At 44.7% G+C, this 27,230-nt stretch overlaps 1 protein-coding gene across 5 annotated transcripts in view; it reads right to left on the reverse strand.

Moving 5' to 3' along the window:
* The window catches only part of LOC115523297 (kalirin), a 482,303-nt gene that overhangs the window by 280,272 nt on the left and 174,801 nt on the right, over positions 1-27,230 (reverse strand). For all 5 annotated transcript variants that reach the window (XM_030329206.1, XM_030329205.1, XM_030329203.1 and 2 more), the window contains exons 2-3: positions 9,151-9,225; positions 950-1,064 (exon numbers count right to left, since the gene is read on the reverse strand). In XM_030329206.1, the coding sequence (XP_030185066.1) occupies positions 950-1,064; positions 9,151-9,225 (190 nt within the window). The remainder of the gene's footprint in view (positions 1-949; positions 1,065-9,150; positions 9,226-27,230) is intronic.

A 27,230-nucleotide genomic window follows, 5' to 3' on the forward strand; every position in this document is an offset into this window, starting at 1 on the left:
AAGGCAGAGTTCTAGGCCAGCCACTGACACTGATGCCCGGTGAGCAGCTCTCATCCCTACTGACCCTAATTCCTAAGCAGAGCACAACATGTAGTTGCCTAGACAGCTTCTCAGGGCTCTTCCAGCATTCACATTCTGTGATTCTCTGAGTCTACAAAGGCCTTTATTCTCCCTTCTTAAAAGATACAGACCATGGCCTCAACACGTCTCTCTCCACCACCTCCATGGCCAGCACCACCAGGAAACACTTGGAAACCAATGTTTCTCAACCTGTTAAAATGATCATCGTTCCCTGCCCCAAAAGAACTTTTCTATGCTTCCTTCCTCAATTGTCACAGTCAATGAAAATTTAATGCCGTGAACATATTGTATACCTTTTTAGGTACCGTATATATACCTGTGCTTAATACATAAAAGGACAGGTTTTTGCTACCCCCACACCAAGAACCAATTTTCATCCTCCTTAGTGACAATATTAACCCTGCTGAAAATGTGTGATTTAGATTGGACTGAGGGCTGAGTCTAACAGTATGATTCAAGTGGGGTTATTTGTCCCAAACTCCAAAAGCCATAAACCATATTCACAAGCCGTAAGTTTTGAAAACAATCCATTGCACAAGCCAAGGTGGACTCAGCTAACTTCCTCCTTCCCTAAGGAAAACAGCAGCTTCCCACCCTCTTCCCCAGGCCACAGAGTCTCCACTCCAGGGCCTGTCCTGGTCCTCACCTCTGCCCAGGGCTCCTACTCCATTCATATGGATCCCAGCAGTAACAATGGGAATGATGAGAACAAGGTGAACAATGGGTGACATTGTTCCAGGAATAATTAGAATCCACTCCAGGGGCAGAAACAACTGCCCGGGCTGGGGGCTGGGACGGAGGCTCATTCCAGCTCACTCACAGGAGCCCAGCTCCCCACTCCCCGGCAGGATATTCCCCTTCACCTTACCTTGGCACGCTGGCCAAATAGGTCACGAGTTTCCGCAGGTCTTCCTGTCTTATTCTGTCATGATTGCTGCGAGCAGGGAAGGTCAGAATGGGTCCACCTCGCTTATCACGACCCCCTGTAGGGAGGAAGAGGAGGGCGGTTAAGAAAACCAGCTGGAAAGCATGCTGCACAGAAAAAAGAATTCCATCTGAGTGCTGGATGAAACAGGCAGAAATATGGTGCCCAGAGAAATGCAGTCACTGGTTAGGTGAAGGGTATGGAGTTTGGATGTAGCTAACATGTGTAACCTTGGGCAAGACTTTTTGACTTCTCTGACACCTCATTTGCAAAGTGCACCTGAAAATAATGATGAGCATCTTACAGGGTCGCCACAAGGACTGATGGGGAAGCACTTTGAAACATAAAGCTCTCCACAACTGTGAGATGATAATGAAGGTGGTGGTGACTGCTCTCATTGAGAAAACAAGCTATCGAATGTGTTATGGTCTTTGAAAATTTAACCTTCAATTCACTTCTCTTTGCAGACCTCTGTGAGGTAGAAGTGCTCAAGATGAACTGACTACTGTAGTGAGAAACCCTTAAAGCATCCATCCAGGACATCACTGCTGGAAGATTTTCAGATTCATAGAAAAGATGTTAAGTGCTTTCTACACAGTCAAGATTCCACCCCTGCCTGTCTGCCTGCCTGAGGTACCACCTGTCACTCCTGCTAGAGGAGTACAGGAATCTTGATCAGAAACAAGGATGCTCAAGGTCTTAATCACGGCAAATGCATATGTACACACTATGATTATAAATGTTTTCTAAATATCACATTAAAACAAGCAGGAAGGAGTACAGTGAAATGATGATCATTGTTGCTATTAGATGGCTGGGATTTTACATGGTTGCTTTTTCTTCTTTTTTCTTTTTTTTTTTTTTTTAAATTTTTTTTTTCAACGTTTATTTATTATTTTTGGGACAGAGAGAGACAGAGCATGAACGGGGGAGGGGCAGAGAGAGAGGGAGACAGAATCGGAAACAGGCTCCAGGCTCCGAGCCATCAGCCCAGAGCCCGACGCGGGGCTCGAACTCACGGACCGCGAGATCGTGACCTGGCTGAAGTCGGACGCTTAACCGACTGCGCCACCCAGGCGCCCCGATTTTTCTTCTTTTTTCTAAACTTTGTTTTCATTATTTATTATAGGATTTAAAGATTTATTCTTTAATGGGTGCTATGATTAGGAAGCAGGGCCAAGTTTCTCAGGAGGGTCACAGAGGACAAAGCTAAGGTACATCCTTACAGGCACTGGTTATTATGCACAGAAAACCCCTGTCATGATCACAGACTCTTGCACACATCCCAGGCAGCTGCCTGACATCCTCCAGAGTGGGGACCACAAGGGGATACAATTCAAGAAGGGGGAGGAAGTGGCATGGCCATCACCAATACTAGAAAAGAAGCTTAAAGCTCAGCCCTCTGAATAAGGAGCTCTTCAAGGAAAGGCAGAGCCTCCCAGGGTCCCCACCCAAGTGTGAGTTCATGAATAATGTTTCCCTCTGATTGTGGCGTCCAGAAGCCATACAGACAGAAGGGAAGCTCGACAAACAAAACCTAAACCACTCCAGGATACTCCTGAGGAGGAAATAGGAAGACTGCAAAGAGAAAAGGATCAAACAAGATCAGGCCAGTGAGGGACGTGCCCTGATGAGAAAACATTTCAGCAGTACTACCCCCACTTCCAGCCCCACAGCAGGGCGATTTGTGTAGACACACCACAGAGTGGGACCTGGGCCCCTAGCTCCAGACCTTCCATACCAGACATTCCATTCCATGGTTCTTTGTATGAAAAACCACCCCAACTCATCTACCTTGGAAATGATCCCCATTTCCCAACTGCCTTCCACATGAGGAAAAGGAAGCAGAAGGATTAAATGGAAGGTTTCCCTGTGGGACCCAAGGAATTTAACAAAAATCCCCTACCCCTGGACAAGCAGAGCAAGACTAACTCCATTTTGTGCTACACCCACCATCTCATGTATAACCCCCACATGACCTACTTATTGCTTAAGACACTCCCCCACACTAGTCAAGCCGCTGAGCACACCCTTACTGGAAACCGGCTCATTTAGGAATGCAGAACCCCTAACCGCCAAAGAATGTAAACCCCGCCTTTTGCTCACCAAACTTGCACGTAAATTCTGACCAGAGTGATAGGCTAGTTCAAACAGTTACTATAGGGTAAATTGTAATTCAATTGGCCACCTGCGTGTGGACTGACATGAATGTGCAACTTTCTGTGTGTGTTACAATCTCATTGGCCACTGGCCCCTATAAAACTGCTACGCCTCTTAACCTAGGGGTCCAAGTCCCTGCTCCGCTGTGTCGGGTATACTCGGGCCCAAGCTCGAGCTTGCAAATAAACCCTCATGCGTTTGCATCGGTATCGGCTCCTTGGTGGTCTCTTGGATTCGAAATCGGGGGCATTACATCCCAAAAGCTGGGAGCATCTCTTGTAACCACAACCTTCCTCTCTAGCCATGAACCATCCTAAGGATTTTCACTCTTGGGTGGTTTTAACTGCAGTTGTTGCCTTTATTCCTGACTTTCGGTAGACACGGTAGAGCCATGAGAACATGGAGTGCCAAGACTGGCTTGTTTGGCAAAGACTCACTACGGACTTTGTAGGACTGTTGGAACTGTCCTTCCTGAGCTAGAGGTAGTTCTGCCCTTGGAAATAAGAGTTTCATAAATATGCCTGGGGAAGGTTCCAGATGGCAGAGGAGAGGGAGGGAAAGGAGAAAGCCTGGGTCAGGGCAGCCCGGTCCCTTCAGTAAGCATGGAGAAGGATTCAAGAGGGGGCAGCAGGATCAGCCAGGTGTTTCTCAGAAAGGAGATGACCTTGCAAGTGTGTAGGAAGCAGAGGAGGAAAGGGCATAGTGAAAGAGAATCACTGTGCTGGAAAGAGTGGGACAATGGGTAGAACAAGGCCTCAGAGCCGGTGCAAGAAGAGGGGTCCTGTCCCCTTCTCTGAAGCAGGCTGATGCAACTCAGAGAGGGAGGAGGAAACAACTAAATGAAGGAGTGGGAGAAATTCAGCCTGCCTGGGGGACACTGCTCTTTAGGTGAAATAGCAAATGAGGTCACCTGTCAAGGATCAGGATAGGTTCGAGGTGCTGGGAGAAAGCGGAGAAGACCATCACTGATCTGCGTCCCAAGAGAATGAACAGCAGGACTGTGTATGAGGTAGGCTAAAAGGAATGAGGCAGGGAACTGGGGCACAGTGAGACCTCTTTTGGGAGGTCTAGCCATCGTATCTATGTTAGGTTCTAACCTGAGTGAAGGCAGAATAAAGCTAATACATGCATAAGTGGAGAGGGCCCAGTGCAGGTAGGAGATGTCCTACTGGATCATGAGTTCCCAGAGAAAAGGGGACAGATGTTTTGCTCATCTGAAATCCATCCTTTCCCAACTTATAGGAGAACACCAGAAAGGGTCAAAGGTAAGAGGCTAAGTCCATGGACGCACATATCAAGGGTTAAGGTCGTAGATATTCATGGCCTAAATAAGGAGGTGGAAAACTTTGGTGCCAAGGAGGCTGAGAAGCCATGAAGGTGTAGGATTGGATGGATAGTTGATATGGTGCTGACATTACAGAGCGTGATACACAGGGATGAAGAATGAGAATCCTCCCTGCTGAAGTCAGTGTGCATTATGGAGGAGGATCCCAGAGGGTATGAGACACAAGTAGCCAAGTTTTGAAAAGGTGCTGGTAATTCCTTTACTCATCACATTCCTGCCATGGGCCTGCACATGTAAGGCTTTGTTGCCAGGAGCTACAGGACAGGTATAAAGAGGATAAAGAGGGAGGGGACAGTCTGATGTTCTAGAAGTAGCACTGATCCCCTTCCAGAGAGGCAGGGCAGGGTAGGGTTGGGGAAGAGGCAAGACCAAAAGCAGGGACCATTAGGGCTTCCCTGACTGAGCCAGAGGAACAATGGTGCTCAAAAATTTTCAGGGGGTATCAGGCTCCAGTTAGGGCAAGTGGGGAAGGTGGGGGGTGGTGGGAGAAGAAAAATACATTGAGGGCATCATACCAAAATTCTGGTCCATGTAACAATAGTTAGCAAGATGTTAATGGATACACATGATTTCCTTAAGGGAATGAAGTTATTCTGTAGTTTGGGAGATGCTTTCATGTGTTTAATGGGCATGTGCTTTAATGGACACAGCAAATCTCCATGAGGTGGCTATAATATGCACTTCCCAAACTTATTTAAGCATAGGACCCCTTTTCATTTTTTTGAGGACCATCTTGTGGGACTGCTGTTTTATGGAGCATACTTTGAGAGACACAGGTCCAGGATATAAGACTGTACCATGGCAGCATGAAATTTCCCTAGGAACATAGAGAACATTGCTGGTGGGAGATCAGGAGGCAGAGAGACATCAGGGGGTGGCCAAAAGGAGGGTGTGAGTGCACAAAATGATAATAGGGGTGAAATAAGCCCCGTACAAGCAGATTGGATAAAAGGCACAAATGGGTGCTTGTGAGTGGGAGGCATATGCACTCAGAGGAAGCCAGAGAGGGCAAAGGGGGAGCCCACAGGTTGTGAGTATAGAGCAGGACCACCAGGCTGGAATGACAGAGGCTCCCTAAGGTACAGCCACAGAACCTGTCTCACACACACGTGCACACGCCCACACACAGAAGCTGTTGGGCTGCACTGGATTATTCCAAATGTGCGTTCCCATGGCAGCACGCTTTCCTTTGCCCTGGCCATGCTGGGGACAGGAGCAGAGGAGGGCAGGAACAAGAGACAGTTCGTTTCTCTGGTCACCACCTTCCTTCTCAGAAAGAAATACAGCTGCTACACTGTATTATTTAATTCTGGTTTCTTTGTTTTGTTTTATTCTTGTGTTTTGTCTTTTAAAAGCTCAGTATATAAGAGGCTTTATTGGTTTGTTTCTGGTTTCTGGGTTTTTTTGTTTTGTTTTTGTTTTTGTTTTTGTTTTTGTTTTTGTTTTTGTTTTTGTTTTTAATGCAGCCAGCTGTCTCCCTAGCATCCTCAGCATCCTTCTCAGGCACGGGAAGACAATGTCCCCTAAGCCCAAAAGCTCCTGGCACCACGTGCAGATGAGTAAGACGCACCCCAGGCTGGTCAGCCCACATCAGTTCAAGGGAGCGAGCTGCACAGCCCCAGCCACCTCGCTCCTGCTCTGGGAAGCATCTACCTGCCTCATGCTGGACTGTCTTCCTGGCACATTGTTTCTATGTTCTCCCTTAGGACAACTCTGTCTAGTTGGGAAGGTTTTTTTCTAGGGCTGGCTGAGCTCTGCCTCAGGGCTCCAACTGAATTCACATGGGAAAAAATAAGCCATGAACAATCAAACAAGGGTCCCCATGTCAGAGTTTACTGTATCTGCACTCATATGCCCTGAACTGATGCAGAACAGGATGGTGTTCAGAGGCTCTACGCTAAAGCAAGGCAGGCCTCCTGGAGGAGGCAAAGTGGGCACTTACTTGGGAAAAACAGAGGCTCAAAATGGCAGAAAGTGTGGGTAAAGCATTGCAGGTAGAGGAAGTTTGGGCACAAGAGAAATGGGAGGATTAGCAGGAGACCCAGGGGACAGGAGGGACATCAGGTTAGCTGAAGCTCCGGGCCCTAAAGAAGAAAAGATCTGATTGAGCTCTACTTGGGAGTAGAAAGTAAACAATAGAGGCTGTGGGCCATGTCCTACAGCCAGGCTCTGGGCAGCAGCAGAAGTCAGGGGCCTAGCACTGCCCAGCGGCCCTCAGGACCTCCGCACAAGGTCCTCCCACATGTTCAGCAAACACTCAGATCCAAGCTTACAAAGACTTTGGAGGTTGCCTTACCAACCCCTCTACCCGTAATCACCGCCACATGATCCTGCCAAGGGCTGTTCAGCCTGTGCTTCAACATCTGCAGTGACAGGGGTTCACTACCTGACAAGGTAGACAAGCCCCTAATGCTAATGGAGAAAGGCAGCTTCTTGGTCAATCTCACCTAGCAGCAACAACAATAAAACGCTGGTATCACTATTACTACTGAGTACATCTAGTACCTTACATACTCCCATCTCATACTTTGCTCTCACATCCCATCTCCACATTCTGAATCATCAGTCTCTCACCTTCCCTCTCAGCAGGTGGGAGACACCTGCCGCTTGGTTTCACCTCCCTCTAAACCCCTCCTCACTCTCCCTTCTCTTCATTGTGTCTGTTGCCCATCATCCACACCAGTAGCACCTATGATGCGCAGCCATGCCCTGTGGGACTGTACTCACTTCTTCCCTGTGATTCTACCACCACTCCTTGTGGACAATCAGGATCATCCAGAAACAAATGCTCAGTCCACAAGGCATGAATGCTTGTGATCCTCGGTGGGGCACTGCCATCATCCCAGCCCCTGCTGGAGGTTCTACAAGGGAAGTCTACAGAACTCAAGAACTGGCACCCAGAGTGATGCTGGTGCACCTGTAGCTTGCCTTCAATTACATCACAGGCCACCAAACTTTTCTAAATTTTTTTTTCAACGTTTATTTATTTTTGGGACAGAGAGAGACAGAGCATGAACGGGGGAGGGGCAGAGAGAGAGGGAGACACAGAATCGGAAACAGGCTCCAGGCTCTGAGCCGTCAGCCCAGAGCCCGACGCGGGGCTCGAACTCACGGACCGCGAGATCGTGACCTGGCTGAAGTCGGACGCTTAACCGACTGCGCCACCCAGGCGCCCCCACCACCAAACTTTTCTTAAAGGTCCAGATAGTAAATATTTTAAGCTTATGACTATCTGGACTCTGATAAAATTACTCAACTCTGTGATTGTAGTTAGAAAGCAGCCATTGGGGCATCTGGGTGGCTAAACTTCAGTTGGTTAAACTTCTGACTCTTGATTTCATCTCCGGTCATGATCTTACAGTCCATGAGTTGGAGCCCTGTGCAGCACTCTGTGCTGACAGTTCAGACCCTGCTTAGGATTCTCTCTCTTCCTCTCTCTCTGCTCTTCCCCCCACTCATGTTCTCTCTCTCTCTCTCTCTCTCTCTTTAAAATAAACAAAAAAACTAAAGGAAGAAAGCATCCATTCACACTACCTATAGCAGACTGAATAGTAGCCCCCCCCCAAAAAAAAATCAGGTCTTAATCCCTGGAACCTGTAAATGTCACCTTATTTGGAAAAAGCACCTACAGATGTGACCGAGTCAAGGATCTTAATATGGGAAGATGAGCCCGGCTTAAATGACTGGGCCCTAAATGCAGTTACAGGTATCCTGTAAGAGGGAGGCAGAGGAAGATGTGCCACAGACAGAAGAGGAGAATAAGTGTGACCACAGAGACAGAGATGGGAGTGAATGCTGGCAGCCACCAGAAGCCGGAAGAGGCAAGAAGTGAGTTCTCCCACAAGAGCTTCTGGAAGTAGCACAGCCTTGCTGACAGCTTGATTTCAGACTCAGTAAACTGACTTCATGGCCTTCAGAACCATGAGACAATGAATTTCTGTTGCTGTGTGCTACCAAATTTGCGGTAACTTCTTACAGCAGCAATAGGAGACTAATACTGCCTGAACAAACGCACATGGCTGTGTTCCAGTAAAATTTTACTTACAAAAACAGGTGGCTGGCCCACCAGCTATAGTTTGCTGACCCCTGAATCAGACAGTAAAAGATGCAGGTGCACAAGATGGGTTGGAGAGAAAAGTTGGAAATAAATATTTGGAAGTCATTACTAAGAAAGGTAAATGAATGGATATAAACATTCACTTGAGTTCCCTTTGCCAGGAAGGAGAGATAAAGAGGTTAATGTCCTATCTGTGATCCAGTCAGAGATGAACCCAAATGAAACCTCTGGGAATGTGTGAGGTGAACAGAGTCCTCCAACTGGACCATCTCCCACAAGGACCTTAGTGGCCCATGAGGGACCTCACAGGCCTGGGATGGTGGGGTGAGGTAAGGTGTATGTGTGGGGGCTGTGAGGAGAGAGGCACCCACCTGTGGTGGTGAATGTCGTCCAGAGCACCCAGCTAGGATCAGAGCTCTCCCTCCTCTTTCTGCCTGCCTCTGGAGCAAGGATGCAGCCAGCGGCTCCTGAGTGCCACCCCACCCCCACTTCTCTCTCACACACCAAGAAGTGACTGCCAGCATGCACACGTACACACACTCCTCCAGGTCTCTTATAGAGCAAAGTTCCACAAACACTCACCAGACACGAAGGCCACTTTTTCCTTTAGGATGGGAAGGACATCAGAAGCTTTCAAACCATCATTCCGAAAAGATCCTGTGGGATGACAAAACAGAGGAATCAGGGTGAAAGAGGCCAACTGGCTGAATCCCCGGGTGCCCCCCTCCGCGGCCCAACGCTATCATGCGCCAAAAAGTTGTGCCTTGTTCAGGTGCTACAGCCCAGCCCAATGGAGCAGGAGAGGGTCCACAACAGGAAGGACACTTCCACATGATGCCAGGCCATGCAGGTGTCCCTTCCAGGGAAAGGATGGTCCAAGTTGCCCCCACCACCTATACAAAGCTCCGTGCCTGGCAGGCAACAACCACAAGCCCTGCTGCTGTGAGCAACTTGACGATGGGGCTTTTTAAAAGCCACTTTTGTACCTCTTTGCCTAGCATGGTGTCTGGTACACAGTAAGCACTCAGTAAACATCTATGGAACAGGTTTATTAATATCAAGATGGACTACAATGCCCTAAATAAGTGTTTATTGCTTTTCCTCTACCTGGCACAGTGACTTTTAGTCTTCGTTGTACAAATAGGAAAAGTAAACCACAATATCCCCAAGTGGGAAGCTAAGTTGAATGCAACAGCCTTCTTCCTCCTCCCCCTCAATGTCACCCTCACCAGTCCACAACAGACAGGAGGTGGGGAGACACCAATCTCCTGGGAAGGAAACACACTCCCTTCTCCAGCAACACATTCTCTGCCTAAATTTCACTTCTCAGCTGCAAAGTCCCTTTTGGGGTCCAGCTGACTTCCTCTTAGGGGGTGGGAGGCAGAGGCCTGGGGCTCACATAGAATGGAATATAATGATGTGCCTGGAGAAACAGCCTCAAAGGCAACCCAGCCCAGTGTGAGTGCAAGGTGTGTGGGAAGACAAGCCCCAGCACACAGGCACAAAACCCCAGGCCAGCCCACTGTGCCCCCATATTTAACCCGACCACCCACAAGGACTCTCAGGGAGAGCCAGCCCACACTCTGTGAGCTATAACTGGAGCCTCTGCTGTGTATTGCACACATGGACCCCAGAAGAGAAGAGGTTCTGCGTCGGCTCAGTGAAACAGAACCAGAGCCCATGGACACCTGCTCCAGTGCCTTTCTCCACTTGGCTTACTCCCATGTGGTCCCAATCTGACAGTCCACAGAGAAACATACTGGGGAGGATGGTCCCACTCAGGACTGTCTCAACCTCTAAACATTGACTGTTTCAAGAGACGCACCTGGGGATTCTGGCAACAGCCCAGGATTAAGATCACTGGCCTAGGGAAGGGAAAATGAGCCAGTTGTACACTCAACCAGAGAGGAGGAGAGATGTGTCCTCAGAATGCCAGTTTCCACGGTCAGGGGTTATATCCTAACTCCCAACAAATTTCCAACGTGTCTTTGACCATTTCACCTATTTCTTCTTCATTTTTCACTAAATGAAGACAGTGAGCCTCTTTATTCATCATTTGCTTCTCTTCATAAGCTGGCCCAGAGTGCCTGATTCTGGAATAACCAGCCACAAGGCTCACTTTGAGACGGATGTGAGCAACAGAAGAAAGAAAACACCATAAAAAAAGAAAGCTCTAACTATAAGCATTGTTTTATACTTATTATCCTTAGTTTGTACAGATATTTACACTCTGACCTTATGTCCAACACAGAAAAACTATGAAATCTCACTAGTAGAAACTGCTTAGGATCAATATAAATGATTACAAAATTTACAAATAGATACATAGGGTTTTTTCATCTTCACACAATAAGATGTTTTGGCTTCCTTGGCGGAAAAAAGTCCTATCAGTCTTAACCAACTAGACAAGGATCATATTGAGCTAATGCATGAATTGTTTGTGTAGAACGATGCCTTTGCATTAAATAGCTATTTTCTTTTTTAAAATTAATTTATTATTTCTTTAAGTTTATTTATTTTGAGAGAGAGCTCGATCAAGGGGGGGAGGGGCAGAGAGAGAGAGAGAGAGAGAGAGAGAGAGAGAATATCAAGCAGGCTCCACACTCAGTGTGGAGCCTGATGTGGGGCTTGATCCCATGAACACAAGATCATGACCTGAGCCGGAGCCAAGAGTTGAATACTCAACCAACTGAGCCACCCAGGTGCCCCTAAAATAGCCTATTTTTATATGTGAAATACACCTTTGTATCCATCAATTTTAAAACATTCTCCCCCATATTACTACATTTACTATTAATTTCTGTAGGAAAAAAATTTAATAAGGTAAACTTCAGTCTTTCAAGTTATTTACAAGTTCAAAACGAGCAAGGCCCAAACGGATGAGATTTCACTGTATGATGAGAATCCACATAACCCTCTTTTCTCCTAAACTCCTGTCTTGTTTTTCCCACTGCTTTTCCTCTCCCTTACTTCCCTTTAAGTGTACAGATGGCTCTAATTCCACGCAGTCCTCAGGCATTAAGGAAGAGCCTGGAATTTGCTACAATGGAAGCAAAAGATTCCCTATACTAACCTCTCATCGCTCCCATGCATGAGGTGAGAGCAAGAGGGAGCTCTGAATTCCATCCCTCACACCCCATTCATCATGCCCCATCTCTTCCTTCTCCCCTCCAGACTCCAGGGCCTAAGAGAAAGGCTGGGGCTTGTCCATGCAGCTTGCAACCACTGGCCAGAGTAAATGTCTGTATCTTAGGTCTAAGATTCCTAGGGCTTCCTTTTCCCAGGCTAGTCTTCCCTGATTTGGTTCAGAGACAGCTGAGTTATCTCCCAGGTTGTGAGTCTACCATAAGAAAACCTGAAGTGTCTGGATTTATAAAATCCTTAAGTAGGAAATAATCCTTTGCAACAACAACAAGATTTTTCACATTATAAAAGGATTTGCTCCAGGGTCTCTTTAAATAAAACTTGCCTTAATGGTCTGAATTAGTTTTTCACTTGCTAAAAATTGAATTACAAACAACTTTTCAACAATATATGCATTATGTAAAGCCAAGTAGAGCTAAACTAATTAGCTCAGCAGCTCAGAAGTTGGTGACCTCGAGTAGAAAACCTATTTGCACCAACTGAGGGTCCTATGTATCAATTCTCCCAGGCCCTTGTGAAACCAGCTGTCAGCATCTATAATAAAGGGGAAGTCCATTGAAAACTAACTCAAACAGGACCAATGAAATAGAAACATGTTTTCACTATCAGGTACATGTCTGGGCAGACTCACAGAAAATGTTTAATAAATATTTGATGAAAGGATAAAGAAATGAATGAAATGGTAACCCTTTCTCAAGTGACATGCACAAGGTCACAGGCCACATCTGTCACGCGAAGTGCTGGTGATCTGCGTAGAGGACCTCCAGGGTCCCACTCAGCTCTGATAGTCTGAGATGTTTTAAACTTTTCTTCATATTTATTGGCCTTTAAGATCCTCAGATTATCAGATCAATATGCTTTGAGAGAAAGCGCTGGGAACAAAGTCCCTAACAAGGTTCAGTGTGTTTTTGGGAAGATAAAACAACTCTTCCCTGACCTCCCAGCATATTCTTTTCTAGGAGTCAGCTTAGGGATTGGGATGCCTAGGACGCATCACCCCGTCCTGTGGATGGCCTAAGTTACCAAAGTGGAAGGCTAGTGATGGAAGAACATCTGTGAAGCATACATACCTTGAAAGAGGCAAGTTATTTGTATCTCTGAAGTTGCTGTCTCTGATACAAGGTATATTTGATAATAGCACTATTAGACTACAAACTCTAGACCAACTGTAGATTAGCTTTCCCCTTTAAAAGAAAAGCCTGTTGAAACAGCAGGTCCCTTGCTAACTCTAAAGAAAGCCTGAGAAGCAGTGAAAGTCCCTGTGCCCTTTGGAGTTACTGCAGGGAAAAAAGAATCCGAGGGCACCCTCACGGACCTGACCCAACGTCAGTTTCATGCTTTCTCTTAAGGACAAAGGCATGCTTCGATGGCATTCAGCACGCATCCCACCCCATTTGTGTCCTGCTGCTGTCAGAATTACAAGCCTGCTGTTTGGTTAATTAGCAAAGTTGAAATGCTCTGCATCTATTAGGGAAGTAAAAATTACCACTGCTATCTCCCCAGGATCTCCAGCATGGGACTTCTCCAAGCCCCACTTTGCCTCCTCCTCCCTCCAAATGTGTTAGGCTTACATCGCTGCTGCCTGTTCCTCTTCACCTCTTCCTAGTCAGGCTTCCCCATGCGGGAAAGTGCCCATCTTCTTCACTCTGGGCCCCAGCCTCTGCAGGGCCCCACATGGCAACAGGAGGACTGGCCCTTGGGTCATAGTCCCAACCCCCACACCACCCCCATCTGTCATTTCATGGCTCCAGGATGGCAGTGAGCACCCTAGGGCAGCTGGGTGCCTTGTGCTCCATGCTAGCCTCCCCTGGCAACCCTGATTTCAACAAGTGAAGACACAAACAGCTAACTGTTGAGCATTTGGAGGTGCAAGCTGCCAGGGTACCCACGGATTGCTCTCTACTTCCTTTTGGTTCTCAGCCATACCCCCTTAATGTGCACTTACTTAGAAGTTACTGTTAAGTTTTCTAATATTGTCTCATTGCCTCGAGTGGGCCTGAACCTGTTTCATCAATGCTCAGGTAGGCCTCCACTTCCTCTTTCCAGTCCATGCCTGTATGTCCAGCACGGGAGCCTTGATCAAAGTGGCCCTGAATCACTGACTGACCTGCTGCACAGAAGACATTTGGTTTGCAATTGAGAGTTCCAAGAGCTCTTGGGACCAAGCCTTACTTTGGGTATAATTTGGACTGCTTCCTATTCCCAGAGTCATTCTTTCATCAATTCTTTATTGAGCACCTATTATGTGTGAGGCCTTATGTGAGGCGTGGAGGTACTTAGATAAATAGGCAATGGACCCTGCTCTCCAGGGGGCTTGCAGGCAGAGACAGACAGATATGTAGACAGGACAATGAACTGTTATTAGAGGCAGGACATCATCTGTACAGAATATAAGGGGCCTCAAAGGAAAGGTCTCCTAAAGGTGAGTCCTAAAGCCCTGCTACTCAAAGTAACAAGCAGCACTTACCAGCTAGAACCTTGCTAGAGATGGAAAATCTAGGTCCCACCCCAGCCCTACAGAATCAGAACCTGCATTTTAACAAGAAACCCCAGTGATTCACATGCATGTTGCATTTACAGAAATCTATACACTAAAGTATGTCTTTCTATTCCAGAATTGCCTCAGAGGCATAGATCCATAAAAACATCCTTCTAGTCTAAATAGAACTTCTAAAATATAATCTAGTGCTACCCACCACCCCTCCTACCTCCACTGTGAGAAGACCTCTCACCACCGCCCAACAATTCCAAAAAGTCAGCCACTATCCTGGAACCCATCACCCAGACTCAGTTCTGCAATAAAAAAAAACATTAAGAAGATAGATAACTTTCCCCTCCAGGGCACCAAGACTGGACCATGTCTTGTGTTTTTTGGCACTAGGAGTGGTTATGAATAACACCTGTCCAAACTGCTCAGAATTTTGGTAGCTTAAACCACTCTCTCAGGCATCAGATAGTTTAATTTCACAACAAATCTTCCTCACTAACCCAATCCTCAGATCCCTGCCTTCTCTAACTGCTGTCAGTACTATACATACATTTATAGACCAAGACGCCATCTCCGAGATGACCCTGGAGAGCAGAGGAGCCAGTCGGTTTATGCCTCTTCAGTGCACCTGCACTCCCACCCACAAGGTACAAAGCCCTGAACACTGGGCAATACTGGATGAGAAGCAGAGGAAAGAAAGGTGCCCGCACCCTAGGGAGCTCCATGTCTAATGAGAACACAGTGCAATTCTCTCCCTTGGAGGGGAGACCCAATTTTTGCCCTCTGAGAGTTTCCAGCCTAATAAAATACCTAGTGCCCAATTCCCCTGAGACCAGGATGCTACCTGAGACCAGACTTTGTATGAAAAACGATTTAAGATTCTGAGGTTCTGACAAAGACCCTCCCACGCTCCCCCAGCCTGGCTGCCCTATATCTCCTGTATCCTAATTATTTGTGCCATTACCTACTACCTTACCCAAACAGAAACCTGGGAGGCCTTCTAGACTCCTCCCACTCCTACATCCCAAATATCAGTTCAGTGCTTGGTTCTGCTGATTCTACCCGTTCAATCTTTCTTGAATCCATCATTTCCTCCGTGCAGTTTCTCTGACCTTCTCCTCAAGTGGAACCATCCCTGACTGTGCCTCCTCCTGTCTCTCTCCTGAAAGTCATTTCTATGTTTTCATTCTTTTCACCATTAACAGATTCTGAAACCCTGGAGGCAGGGACCATGTCTTACTCTTTGCCTTACCTTAGCACTCAGCACACAGTGCCTGTCATGCAAAAAAGGCTCCAGATATACTGGACAAAACCAAGCATACACAGGTGCTAGAGGACTGAGAGCAAGAGTGGGGAGTAGGAGGTGATTCATCAGGGGGATGGCTCCCCTGAGGAGGTGATCTTTGAACCAGGGTTTGAGTAAGGGTAGGGCCACAGAACAGTGTCCTGGTGGCAAGCAGCAAATGCCACAGCAGAGAGGAGGGGTGAGCTGACCCTGTGCCAAAGATGGAGAGAGCTTACAGGGTGAACAGAAAAGTAGGATGAGGGAGTGATGGAAAAGAGGGCATGGAGGTGGTAGCTGAGCTCCATGATCACACTCTGAACTGATATCTCAGTAGGGTGGGCTCCTGGGAAGGCATGAGCAGAGAAGTGGCTGCAAGTGCCATTGGAAGCTCAGAGAGCTGGGACTGCAACAACGCAGCACAGGCCAGAGCTAGGTGGAACCTGGCTGGTCCTGAAGGAAGGCTGTGGTTCCAGAACAGAGCTGGAGCCAGGAGGCTCTGACCCCAAACCCCATATCACATTCTGCTGTGCAAAAGGTGGGGGAGGATGGGACATGTGGCTCTTGCTGAGGTGGGTGCTGGAATATGAGGACGGGGCCACTAGAACTTTGTCTCTTTTTATCTTCTGAAGTTCCAAGAGAGGCAGGAAGAATGCTTATCTGTGAGGTACCTGATGTAAGCTGCCAGGCCAGTAGGAGGCTGGGAGTTTGAGTAACACCATAATAAGATGCAATGTGGCACTGAATCATAAAAGGAAGAGACTTAAGGATATGATCCCTTATGTGTAGGACTAGATGGGCAAAGCCCTAGGAGAAGACACTGTCAGTACAGCTGTGGATGGGAAGGAAGGGATTGGTGGGTGGGAGTGATGATCTTCATTCCCCTCACTATCCCTTCTCTCCCTCACCTCTTTCCTTTATTAACACAAGAGAAAGAGAGAGGGGTGGCAAGAATGAGAGGAAATGGGTAAGAGCAAGAGAGAAAGAGCTGTGGAGAAACACACACACACACACACACACACACACACACAGATGGAGGTGAATGTCTTGTCTCCTCTTTACAGATGCGAACAAGCTATTGAGGAAACTGGCTGTTGGAAAACTCTTCCAGAGACTATAAATATATTCCTTAGATCTCTAATTAAAACAACTGCCACTGAGGCAGGAAGTGTGTGCTAAGAGGAAGGAATAAATCTGGTAAAGAAAGAGACTGGGCAGCTTTGTGTCAGCAACAGAACACACTGTGCAGTGTGGAGCTCCACCTGCCTTGCCCCACCTGGGGATCCATCTGCCCACAGCACAGCCTCGGTCCCTCAACACTGACACCTGCAAATGTCAAACCAGCCTCAGCAGCAACCTCCCTCACTTTTATGGGAGGAAGGACAGTGTAGCAGAGCTCTCCTCCTCCCAGGCACTTCTAAGAGAAGGACATTCACAAGCCTCAGCAAATCTGATTTCAACACAGAAAGGAGAAGAGAAAAAACAAAGACAAGGGCTCCTCTTTTGGCAAATGCTAAATACTAAGCTTTTCCAAGCAAACTGACTAGGTCTCATGCAGCGGTCAGGAACTTGAGATGACAGTAGCCAGACTGGGTAGTCATTACACCAGGGAGAAGCAACGTTTACCTCCTCTGAAGTCTGATTTGCATTTGCTCATCACTCCCCACAATGACCATTTCCTGCCCTGTGCTATGATGAGCTGGGTATCTTGCCCAGGGTACCTTCCCTGACACCTCCCCTGCCCAGGCTATGCTGGCTCCTCCTTCTCTGTATGTCACATGGCAGACCCCTCACTGTTGTGTCATCTCCACTGCAACATCTGGATCCCTTTCGAGACCCTAAGCTCCAGAGGTCTGGGCTGGGTGTTTATATCTGTATCTCCAATTCCCAGTACACAGCTTGTGCTCAGGAATGCCCCAGGACAGATTCTTATTCACCCACAGTGCCATGATGCCCTCCACACAAATGATGCTTACTGACTGCTGTGCCTCTTCCTCCCCCAGGCCTTCTCCCCTGCCTATTTCTACCCCATCTTTATCTTTTTTCTCTCTCTGCCTTCCGCATGAACTCTAATTGTGGCCAATTTCAATATTAACTTTCTAAAGTCAATATTAGATATAAAGGCCTGGTTAATGGGCTACTTTTGAAGAGCAAAATTTTGTAACACCATTGCTAAATTAGCTGCATTAGAGATCACTATTAATTAGCACTTTAAACATGTGGGTAACACCTCTGTAAGCCCAGCTAATGAGCAAACCGTTTCTGTTTATTCTTCACAAGATTTAATATTAGCTGAGTTGAGACCTCAGCAGCAATGCACACAGGCTCACTTGCCCTCTCTCCCTCCCTCCCTCCCCAGAAAACTTGACAACATTTGGTGTTCTCTAGACACGAGAAAATGGCCACTTCAGAAGTGATTATATCTGCCCATCACTTCTTAAAAACAGATTCTTTGCTAACTGACTAGGTTATTTAAAGTGCTCATACCTCATGGAGGGTTGTGACGGTTGTAGATTTATTGTCTTTTTGTTACAGTGAGTATTACTCTTGCATGAGTTCTCAAAGTAACACAGAACATTAGCTAGTGATGAATTAGTCAGTGATGAACATGAATCAGCTGTTGAATATTAGCAGTATATTTGCTTATATAATATATTTAGAGAGAGTTACAGAGATACTTAGAGGTAGAGGCGGAAGGTATGTGCTGTGGTTCAGACATATAAAAGGCTCATTCCTTGGGACCCTCACTCTCAGTCCCCCTCCCTCTTCCCCAGGTGCATATCAGTAGTATTTGAATTTGAATTAATTTTAATTTAATCAGGACATGACTTTAGGTTAAAGATGAAATTGTTGATTTGAAAATGCATCTTTGACCCCTGTCACTATGGAACAGCAGGCATGCAAACATGAATGGTCCTGTACTTCCCCTCACTCTGCCCTGCTCCCCATAGCTGGAAGTTCAGATGTGGGTAGCAGTAAAGCAGCAAAGGATGACTGCAGAGCTCAGAGCAAGAGACCCTCATGGGGAGCTCCTAAACCAGTCCCCCTCACCCCAGTCCAGAGCTTCTCCCTACCCCTACCTCCATATTTTCTGACTCCATAGCTGTGCCACTCTTGCCCTAGTCTCACTACCCATCAGTGGAAGCAATGCCACAAGGACATAGTGGGCACAGACTGGACACACATCCACTGCAGACATGGGTCAAACACAAGCAATGACCAAATAAGCAAAGAGTAATAACCGGGATTGCAGAATTGCAAATGCAGCCTGACAGGTGAGAAGAGCTATGCCCAAAGGTCATATTATTGAACAAATTTTAGCAAACAAAAGCACCTTCTCTCACTTCAAGGACATGTATGCTGCTGTCCTTGGTCCTGAGCTAGTTGCATAGTTGCTACTCAGAGTGACTGCTGTCCAGCCTGTCCGAGGATATATGAACCAAGTGAGAAAGAGGCAGAGATGAAAGAGACCTTCAGATATATCAGGGAGATAAACAAATATGAAGAAATGTTGAAGGGACATAGACATAGAAAGATTACAGAAGATAATACAAAGATTTGTTCTGGTATTGTTTTTAAATAATTGCAGGGGTGTCTGGGTGGCTCAGTCGATTAAGTGTCCAACTCTTGATTTCAGCTCAGGTCATGATCTCAAAGTTCTCATGAGATCGAGCCCCCCTTGGGATTTTCTCTCTCCTTCTCTCTCTGCCTCTCCCCCACTCTCTCTCCCTCTCAAAATAAACATTTTTAAAATAATTAATAAATAATAATTGTAGTAACCCAGAAAAAAGTCTATGCATATCACACACACACACACACACACACACACACACACACACACACACACCTCCCATGGAAATGAGACAGCATGAACTACTTATGGATCCCAGTACTATGTTTTTCTGGCTGGTAATCTCTGAAGTAGATGGATTGGCCATGGAAAAATTTCTAGAGTTTTAAGCAATTTTTAAAACTTTCCTTAAGTTATTGCCTTGGGTATCTAAACACTGCCCACTTCAGTTCAACAAATATCTATTTAGCACATATATGTTTCAGATAAAATTCCAGTCACTATGGTTACAATGATAAAAAAAAAAAAAATGTAGAGTTCTGACCCCGCTAAGGGACTTTGAGTATAGGAGGCAAATCAGACACATCAACATGTAATTTTAATATTATATAAGAAATACAATGATAGAGGTACATATGAGAGATAAATATTCAGAAGAGGCCTAATAAAACTCAAGCTCTAAGAAATTGTCTAAAAAGTGAAAAAGCAGTATCTAGAGAAGAGGCAAAGGGTTATAGGATCCTCAGGAAGGTTCTGGACCAGATAGGATACTGGTGAGAACCATGATCTCTCTGGTAGTTTTAGGGGAACAGGGAGAAGAGTAGCTAAGACATGTGGTTTTTCCACCATGACCTAAACCTTCTCCAGAGTACAGAAGGATGGGTTAATGTTTGCCAGAGATAAGCAACAAAGCTTCCTCTGTGAGATAGTAAGCTTTCCTAGGGCAGGCACATCCTGAGAGGCAGCTTATGGCCCTGAGTAAAGCACAGCTCTGCATTTAGACAGAACTAAGCTTCCTCTGTGAACCTAGCATAACCAGGAGCCAGCATAAGCTAGGAAAGGACCAATTTCAAGAGAGAGTCTGACTCGTGATGTCTGCTATTTCTTTAGAAAGAAGCATAATGATGTCAAGTGCTAAATAGGAAATCAAAGTAATCCAAATACCTCACAAAGCTAGAATCCTTCTCCAGAATTCTGGAAAAAACAAGAAGCTTGGGGGGGGGATCTACAAAGGGTTGCCTAGGTAACCCTCAACAGTGCTTACCAGTGCACATACTAAGCCATACATTCCAGGACTACCTAATAAACCAAAGCAAGATTCCTAACCCTGCCTCAAGATGTGTGTGGTTGGGAGGACCATAAAGCTCGTGAAACTGCATGCAAATTATTGCATATGTGTCCATAAGTGCCCATGTTTTTGAGAAGAGAATCTGTATAATTCCAGTTTTCATCTGATTTTCAAAGGGGTCAATGACTCCCTAAATGGCTGAGAACCATTTGTCTAAAACAAAGTAAAAAAAATGCTATAATCTCTCTTGAGTTCTAACCACTTCATCCTATAATCCAGCATCTGCCTCACTCATGGCACACTTTCTAACACTCATGACCTAGATGGGACCCAATCCTGTGCTTGGGCTGGCAGAAAAATTAACCAAAAAGAAATTATTTAGATTCCATAGCTTGAATAAAAGGCAGCTGAGGCAGATGGTAGGAAGTCAAGGCTGGGTACAGGACCAGGACCCTATGCTCTAAGGATGAGCTCAACCAGAGGTGGTTCTCCCTCACTGTGAAGTTACTGAGAGCCAGAAGAAGTGAAATTAAACATGAAAGGAGTTTTACAGATGCCTAGGCATTGCCTTTCCTGGAAGCCTTCCTAATAGAAGATTGCCCAGCCTCTAACCCCTGCTAGCAGAGGGATAACAACTTGACTCAAGACCCTTCCTGACTCCGTGAGGGGTTCTGAAAAAAGTTAGAGCCAGCAGAAGGGGTCTGCAAATTTATTTAACAAGATCCCTTAGAGGCTGGATCATGGTGAGATAAGAAGGGGGTTCTCAAGTGTTCCTACTCAGGTAGCCACAGAAGAGCATGCCTGGCCACTATTTGCTCAACAAGCTATTTTTTGTATGAGATAGTAAGCTTTCCTAGGGCAGGCACATCCTGAGAGGCACTCATGGCCCTGAGTAAAGCACAGCTCTGCATTCAGACAGAACTAAGTCTGACTCCCAGCTCTAGCACTTATTAGCTGTGTGCCCTTAGACAACTTACTTAGCTTCTCTGAGTCTCCGTTTCCTCATCAGAGATAAGAATACCTACTTCACAGGCTGTGGTGATAATTAAAGGACAAAATGTACTTGAAGGCATCAGACATATACTGATGGCTAAGTAAACATAACACTCCTTCCTTCTTCCCTGTTCATCTTAGCAGCATTAACATGGGGCTTAGTAAATAATACGTGCTTATTAATAAGTGTTGATTGTGTCAATAAACAAATGTAAGTGTACACATTAAGTGAATAAAGTAAATTCAGAAAATGGCAGCTAAAAACTGCCTCCTCACCTTCCCACTATATACCTGTAAGCCATGATGCTCACATCCATCTGTGTGGTTCCTGTGAATTTTTATTGTTTTTCACCCCTATCCAATCTAAGCTTTTTGGTGAGCACTCCAACCATTCCTGCTCCCCTAGCCAGTTTCCTCAGATGCAAAGGAAAGCCTCCTGTGCCCAAAGGAAGATCAGCTGCTGATTGAGCTGAATAAGCACTTGCCCCTTCCTCTTGTGTCCAAAGGGCTATGGTCATGGGCATCCCTCCACTCTGATTCCTATGTGTTGGAGACTATAGCTGGCCAGTCTTATTCCTTCTTCCCCAGCTCCTCTCCCCCACTGCCTTTATGAAGCTGAGTTCCAGACAAAGGTGTATGGGTCCAGGTGGCATTTCTGAGAAGTACCTCCATTGCAAATGCATACCACTGTTGGTAGCCCCAACATCTACCCATAGGTTAAACCTTCAGAGCCCCATTAAGGAGTCCCAGCTGCCTGCAGGGAAAAAGAGTAAGAGTCCCAAAGAGTCCATGCCCTGTGGGCCTTTTCCTTGGCTGGCCTTGAGCTGTCAGGCCATTGTGAATGGGGAATTCACAGAAGAAGAAAAGCTAGAGGTTGCGGAGCTAGGTGTGGATGCACAGGAAAGTGGCAAATACAAACTCAGGTAAGCCAGACCTTCAAATCCACCTGCTAAGTAGAACAAATGGTCCAAAGCTGCTAAAATTCTCTGTACTATGCTCTCTGAAGCTATTTTCTCCATCAATTCTCTAACACTTTGAATTTTTTCCCCAGTAATCTGGGCAGATTACCTCCTGAGGCTGGGAAACCTGGTCCTCTTTGTTCTTTTCCAGCTTCCCATAGAATGGGAGTCCCTGCCATGACAGGGAGCCATAGTTTGCTTTATCCATGAATGAATATGCACATGTACTCAATACACAGATGACATGCTAAAGACTAGAAGAATGTTAAAGTAGAGTGTAAAGATGCTTATTATGGCTTTATACTATTGGAAAATCACACAAAATCTAAATGTTCATCCAGACAGGATTGGTAAAGTAATCCATGGAATATCCACTGTGTGTAGCCATTAAATATGACACTGTGCAAGAGTAATTAATGCCATGGGAAATTTCATGGCCTACTGTTAAGTAGGAAAAATAGATTATAAAACAGCATGTACAAACTTATCCCAATTGTAATATATTAGTATGTGTCTGTGTATAAAAACTGCATACATACCTATACATACTGGTTATCTCTGGAAAATGGGATTATGGCTGATATGAATTTTAATGTTTCTTTAATGTTTTTTTTTGTTGTCCAATTTTTCTTATTTATTCTTGAAATAATGCAAGAAGAGCAAATTCCCCCCTTTGTGTATTAGTCTTTCATATACAGGATCTTTGTATAATATTCATGCACTTAAAAAGTTTAATAATTAGGTTGTGGTTATGATACCATCTGCAAACAGCATTTTAAAAGTGAAATTATTTTAAGTTTAGGATAACCATGCTCCACAGCTGTTTACTCTATGATATGATTCCATGACAAATAAAAAAAGGCTACCATTCATCACAGATAGTTTTCTTACGACTGAAAGAATGAAGTCCAAATAAGCTGTAAAAAAAAAATTAATTTTTTGTTAAATGTCATTTAAAGATTTGCTGTGCATGCAAATAGAGTTTATCTCAGGAATGCAAGACATTCAAGAAGACTCAAGTAAAATTAAATTCAAATAAAATCAACATGTTTTGGGATTAAAAAGCTAAATATTATAGCAGATATCTATTGAATGAATCTCTAAGTACCTATTATGTGCCAAAGGGATTTTTTACTAGACTTCCATTTGGAGGAATAAATGGGTGAAAGTAATTAAACATTTTTTAGGAAAAAAAAAAGATGAATAATGGGCTGGGCTTGCCCCACTAGATATTAAAATATACTTTTTTAAACTACATTATTAAAAGGTGGAGCAGACACAAGAATTAACATACAAATGAATGGAGTCTGATTCATAGACCTAATACAGATCTGGCATATTTAAGAACCTAATATATGATAAGGAAAGAATCTAAAGCAATGAGGAAAAGACAAATTATTCAATAAATGGCACTGGAAAAAAGGACTACTTGGGGTAAAATAGTCAAGCTCATCCTCACAACCTTATACCATACACCAAAACAAATTGTAGACAGATTAGAAACCCAAATCTTAAAAATGACATATAAGAAACATTTTAAGAAGAAATATGGGTGAGTAAATGTAACTGATCCCTGAGTGAAAAAAAGAGTTCTCGAGGCATAAAAGCACTAAAAGAAATCAGAAAGGAAAATATTGACGATTTTTGTGTATGGAAAATTTTAAACTACACGTCAGAGTATAAACAAAATTTAGAATGCAAAGGACAAGTTGGGGAACATATTTACAACAAATTTGACAGAATAAGGATTAATACTACTCCCTTTTGAAAAGCAAGCAAAGAATAGACATTTCAAAAAAGGAGAAATGGCTAATAAACATAAGAAAAAGCAGTCAACCTAATTACTAATCAAGGAAATGCAAACTAAACAATGAGATGTTTTAAAATCCATTAAATCTGCAAAGATTTTGAAAAGGCAATAATCCTCAATGCTGGCATGAGTCCAGTGTTAGCCCTCCCTGCCCATAGTTCTGCCAGTGTAACCTTTCCAGAAAGCAATTTGGCAATATGAATCGTGAATAATAACACCATGCATAGCCAATGACTTAGTAATTCCCCTTCTGGATGTCTATCCTGAGGAACTGAGGAACACTGAGGACAAATACTTGAGGACAAGGAGTTTTAAGCAGCACGTTTTATTGTGGTCTCAAACTGCAAACAATTTAAACGTCCAACAGAAAGGGATGAGTTAACCAATGTTGAGATAGCTATAAATGGTTTGAATAATTTATAATTTCATAGAAGAATGCTCACAATATGTAGAGTAAAATATTGTATTTTCTAAATATCTAAATATTTTCTAAAATATCTAATGATACATGTACTACATATGTTAGGTTGAATCATATGAAATTTGAGACGTAACTTTTTTAAACTTCAGAAATAGCAATTTGGTATGATCCCAAATATGGATATAATGTATTTCTGGGTTGTGGGATTACGGGGATATTTCATTTTCCTCTTTATACTTTTCTATAGTTTTCAAATTTTCTACAATGAATATGTATTAAAATGTTAAAGTTGTATAATTACATGAAGATCATATAAAGAAACACCCAAAACTCAAATCTATATTAAACTATCTCTCCTTTTTCTCTTGCCTAGAGTTTGCAGTCCTCTGCCTCTTTGATCTTTTTATCTCCATGCTCTTCATCTTTGTCTCTCCTTTGATTTATTTGCATGTTCTATAATTGGTTCTCAAGTTAATCCCTAGAATAAGAAGCAGGGTCCTAGAAAGAGTCTGACCTGGGCTGTCAGTTCCCTTTCCTGTAGGAAGCATTCTCAGACCAGGCACAAGAGTCATGAGGTTTCTACTGCTCCAATGTAGCCAGTAGAAGGACCATAATTAGTAGAAGGACCACAGAAGAAGGCAGGCAGCCTCCTCATGGGGAATCCTCTCCACTCATGTCACTGCCACTCCTTTAGGGCTGAGACTAAGGTTCCTGCCCCTGTTCTATGGGAGGCTTGGAAGAGGGTATTGCACAGCTTCCCTCCAACAGCATGTTGGGAAGAATTAATCCCAGTGCCCCCCCCCCCTTCCAAGCCTGACATCTTATTGTGCTCTATATTCTTGCCAGATGTCTGTTGGGAGTTCTCACCCACTACATGATGAAGACTCATACTTCTTGCTGACACATCCTCTCCCAGTTCCTCTTGACTTGCCACTCACGAAGCTCTTGACCCCATGGAGTGACAGAAAGACTTATAGTGAGATGATCAGTTTCAACTCATATCAACTTAGCAATGTGGGGGAGGCTGCTCCTTCTCCTTTGATTTCCTCAAGTGGATATTTCACAACTACCCCAGTTAAGATTAAATAAATTCAAGGTAAAGCAGTTGCCAAACTGCAGAGCCCCATACAAAAGCCAGGTATTAGTTATCATGTCTGTATGGTAGCCTTTCGTGGAAGCAATTACAGGTTTTATGCCTTTCTGATCTTGAAGTCTGCCTGTGCTTTTAGGCTCTAGTTAACCTTCCCACCACTAACACCATCACCACCAACTTTGGAAGAGCGACAGCCCCCTGTATTGGTGACACAATCAGAGAAAGCCTGGGTCATCCCATGCCTACCTACCCTGCTCTGGTGTCTCAGCTCTCAGGATACATGTGCTCATGGTAACCTTGAACTCTTGGCAGGCATTAAACTGTAGGACGAGTATGGGGCCAGAAGTTGAGTAACTGTGTGGCTATGTTCCTTTTCCCACTTGGGGAACACAGGGGACATGGTTCCCAATGTGGGGTGAGGTCTGTATCAAAGTAACTAAAGGCACTTCCTTGAATCCCTACATGTGTAATTGTCTCAGCACTTGCACTAGGTCACTCAGATGAACCAAACCTGGAAAGACACTCTCAGCTATTCATGAAATGCCACCCCTGTAGAGTCCTGTTCTAACCACTTTCTCTTCTGACAAATGAATATAGCTTTGAAACCCCTGTAATGCGTAAAGATTGCCATCCCAGGAGCGGGGCCAGGGTTTCCATCCTCAACATCTTCACCAGCCTCCCAGAGTAAAGCATCACTTCCTCTCACCTCATCTTCCTACTAACTTCATCCAGAAAGAACTAAATGTGTCCAGTGGCTTTACAAACAGTGCATGCCAGTGAGTTGAGCAGAAACAATAACTTTCCTTCTCCTCAGAGCACTGACAAAACATACCCCTTCTTAGAGGGGCCATCAGATGCCAGAACCGAGCAGAACCAAATGGAATGCTAGATCTAAAAGTCCTTACAGAGCTGCTAGCCCTTCATTTACAGTAAGGAAAACTAAAATCCAGTGAGGGGAAGGCACTCAAAGTCAGATGATAAGTCTATAAACCCAAATTTAGTCAAGCATTTTCTGCTTCACACCATATGGCCTGAAGAGTATTCCCACTATAGATGCATTCATATTAAAATGCAAGGATGGGTAGATGATAGTTTAGATCTTTGCTACCTAACACAGTAGCCACTAGCTATATGAGGCAATTTAAATTTTCATTAATTAAATAAAATTTAAAATTCAGTTCCTCTGTCATATTGGTCATATTTGAAGTAGCTAATGGCTATCACATTGGAGAACATTTCTATCGTTGCAGAAAAGTTCTATTGACAGTGTCAGTCATTTAGATGATAGATACCCAACAAATGGTTAAGTCCTTGAGTACTGGGTCTGTGTCAAGAGCTCTCTTGGAATGTACTGAGAATGTTCTCCATATCCTATAACCAATAACTGAATGAGTAAAAAACAGTCCATGATACAGCCAGTGAGGGGCTGTATGGACCAAGGGTCCATAAACATGGATTTGCCATCTAGGAGAGCTACAGAGACGGCCATCCTTGGTTTAAGCACATGAATCTAGGGAAGAAGCAAGTGGCTTCTGTCTCCACTTCTTTTTTTAAAAAAGTTTTCTGGGTTTTTTTTTTTTTTTTAGTGTTTATTTATTTTTGAGACAGAGAGA

This window comes from Lynx canadensis, chromosome C2 (genome assembly GCF_007474595.2).
Source record: "Lynx canadensis isolate LIC74 chromosome C2, mLynCan4.pri.v2, whole genome shotgun sequence".
In the NCBI taxonomy this organism is placed as follows: Eukaryota; Metazoa; Chordata; class Mammalia; order Carnivora; family Felidae; genus Lynx; species Lynx canadensis.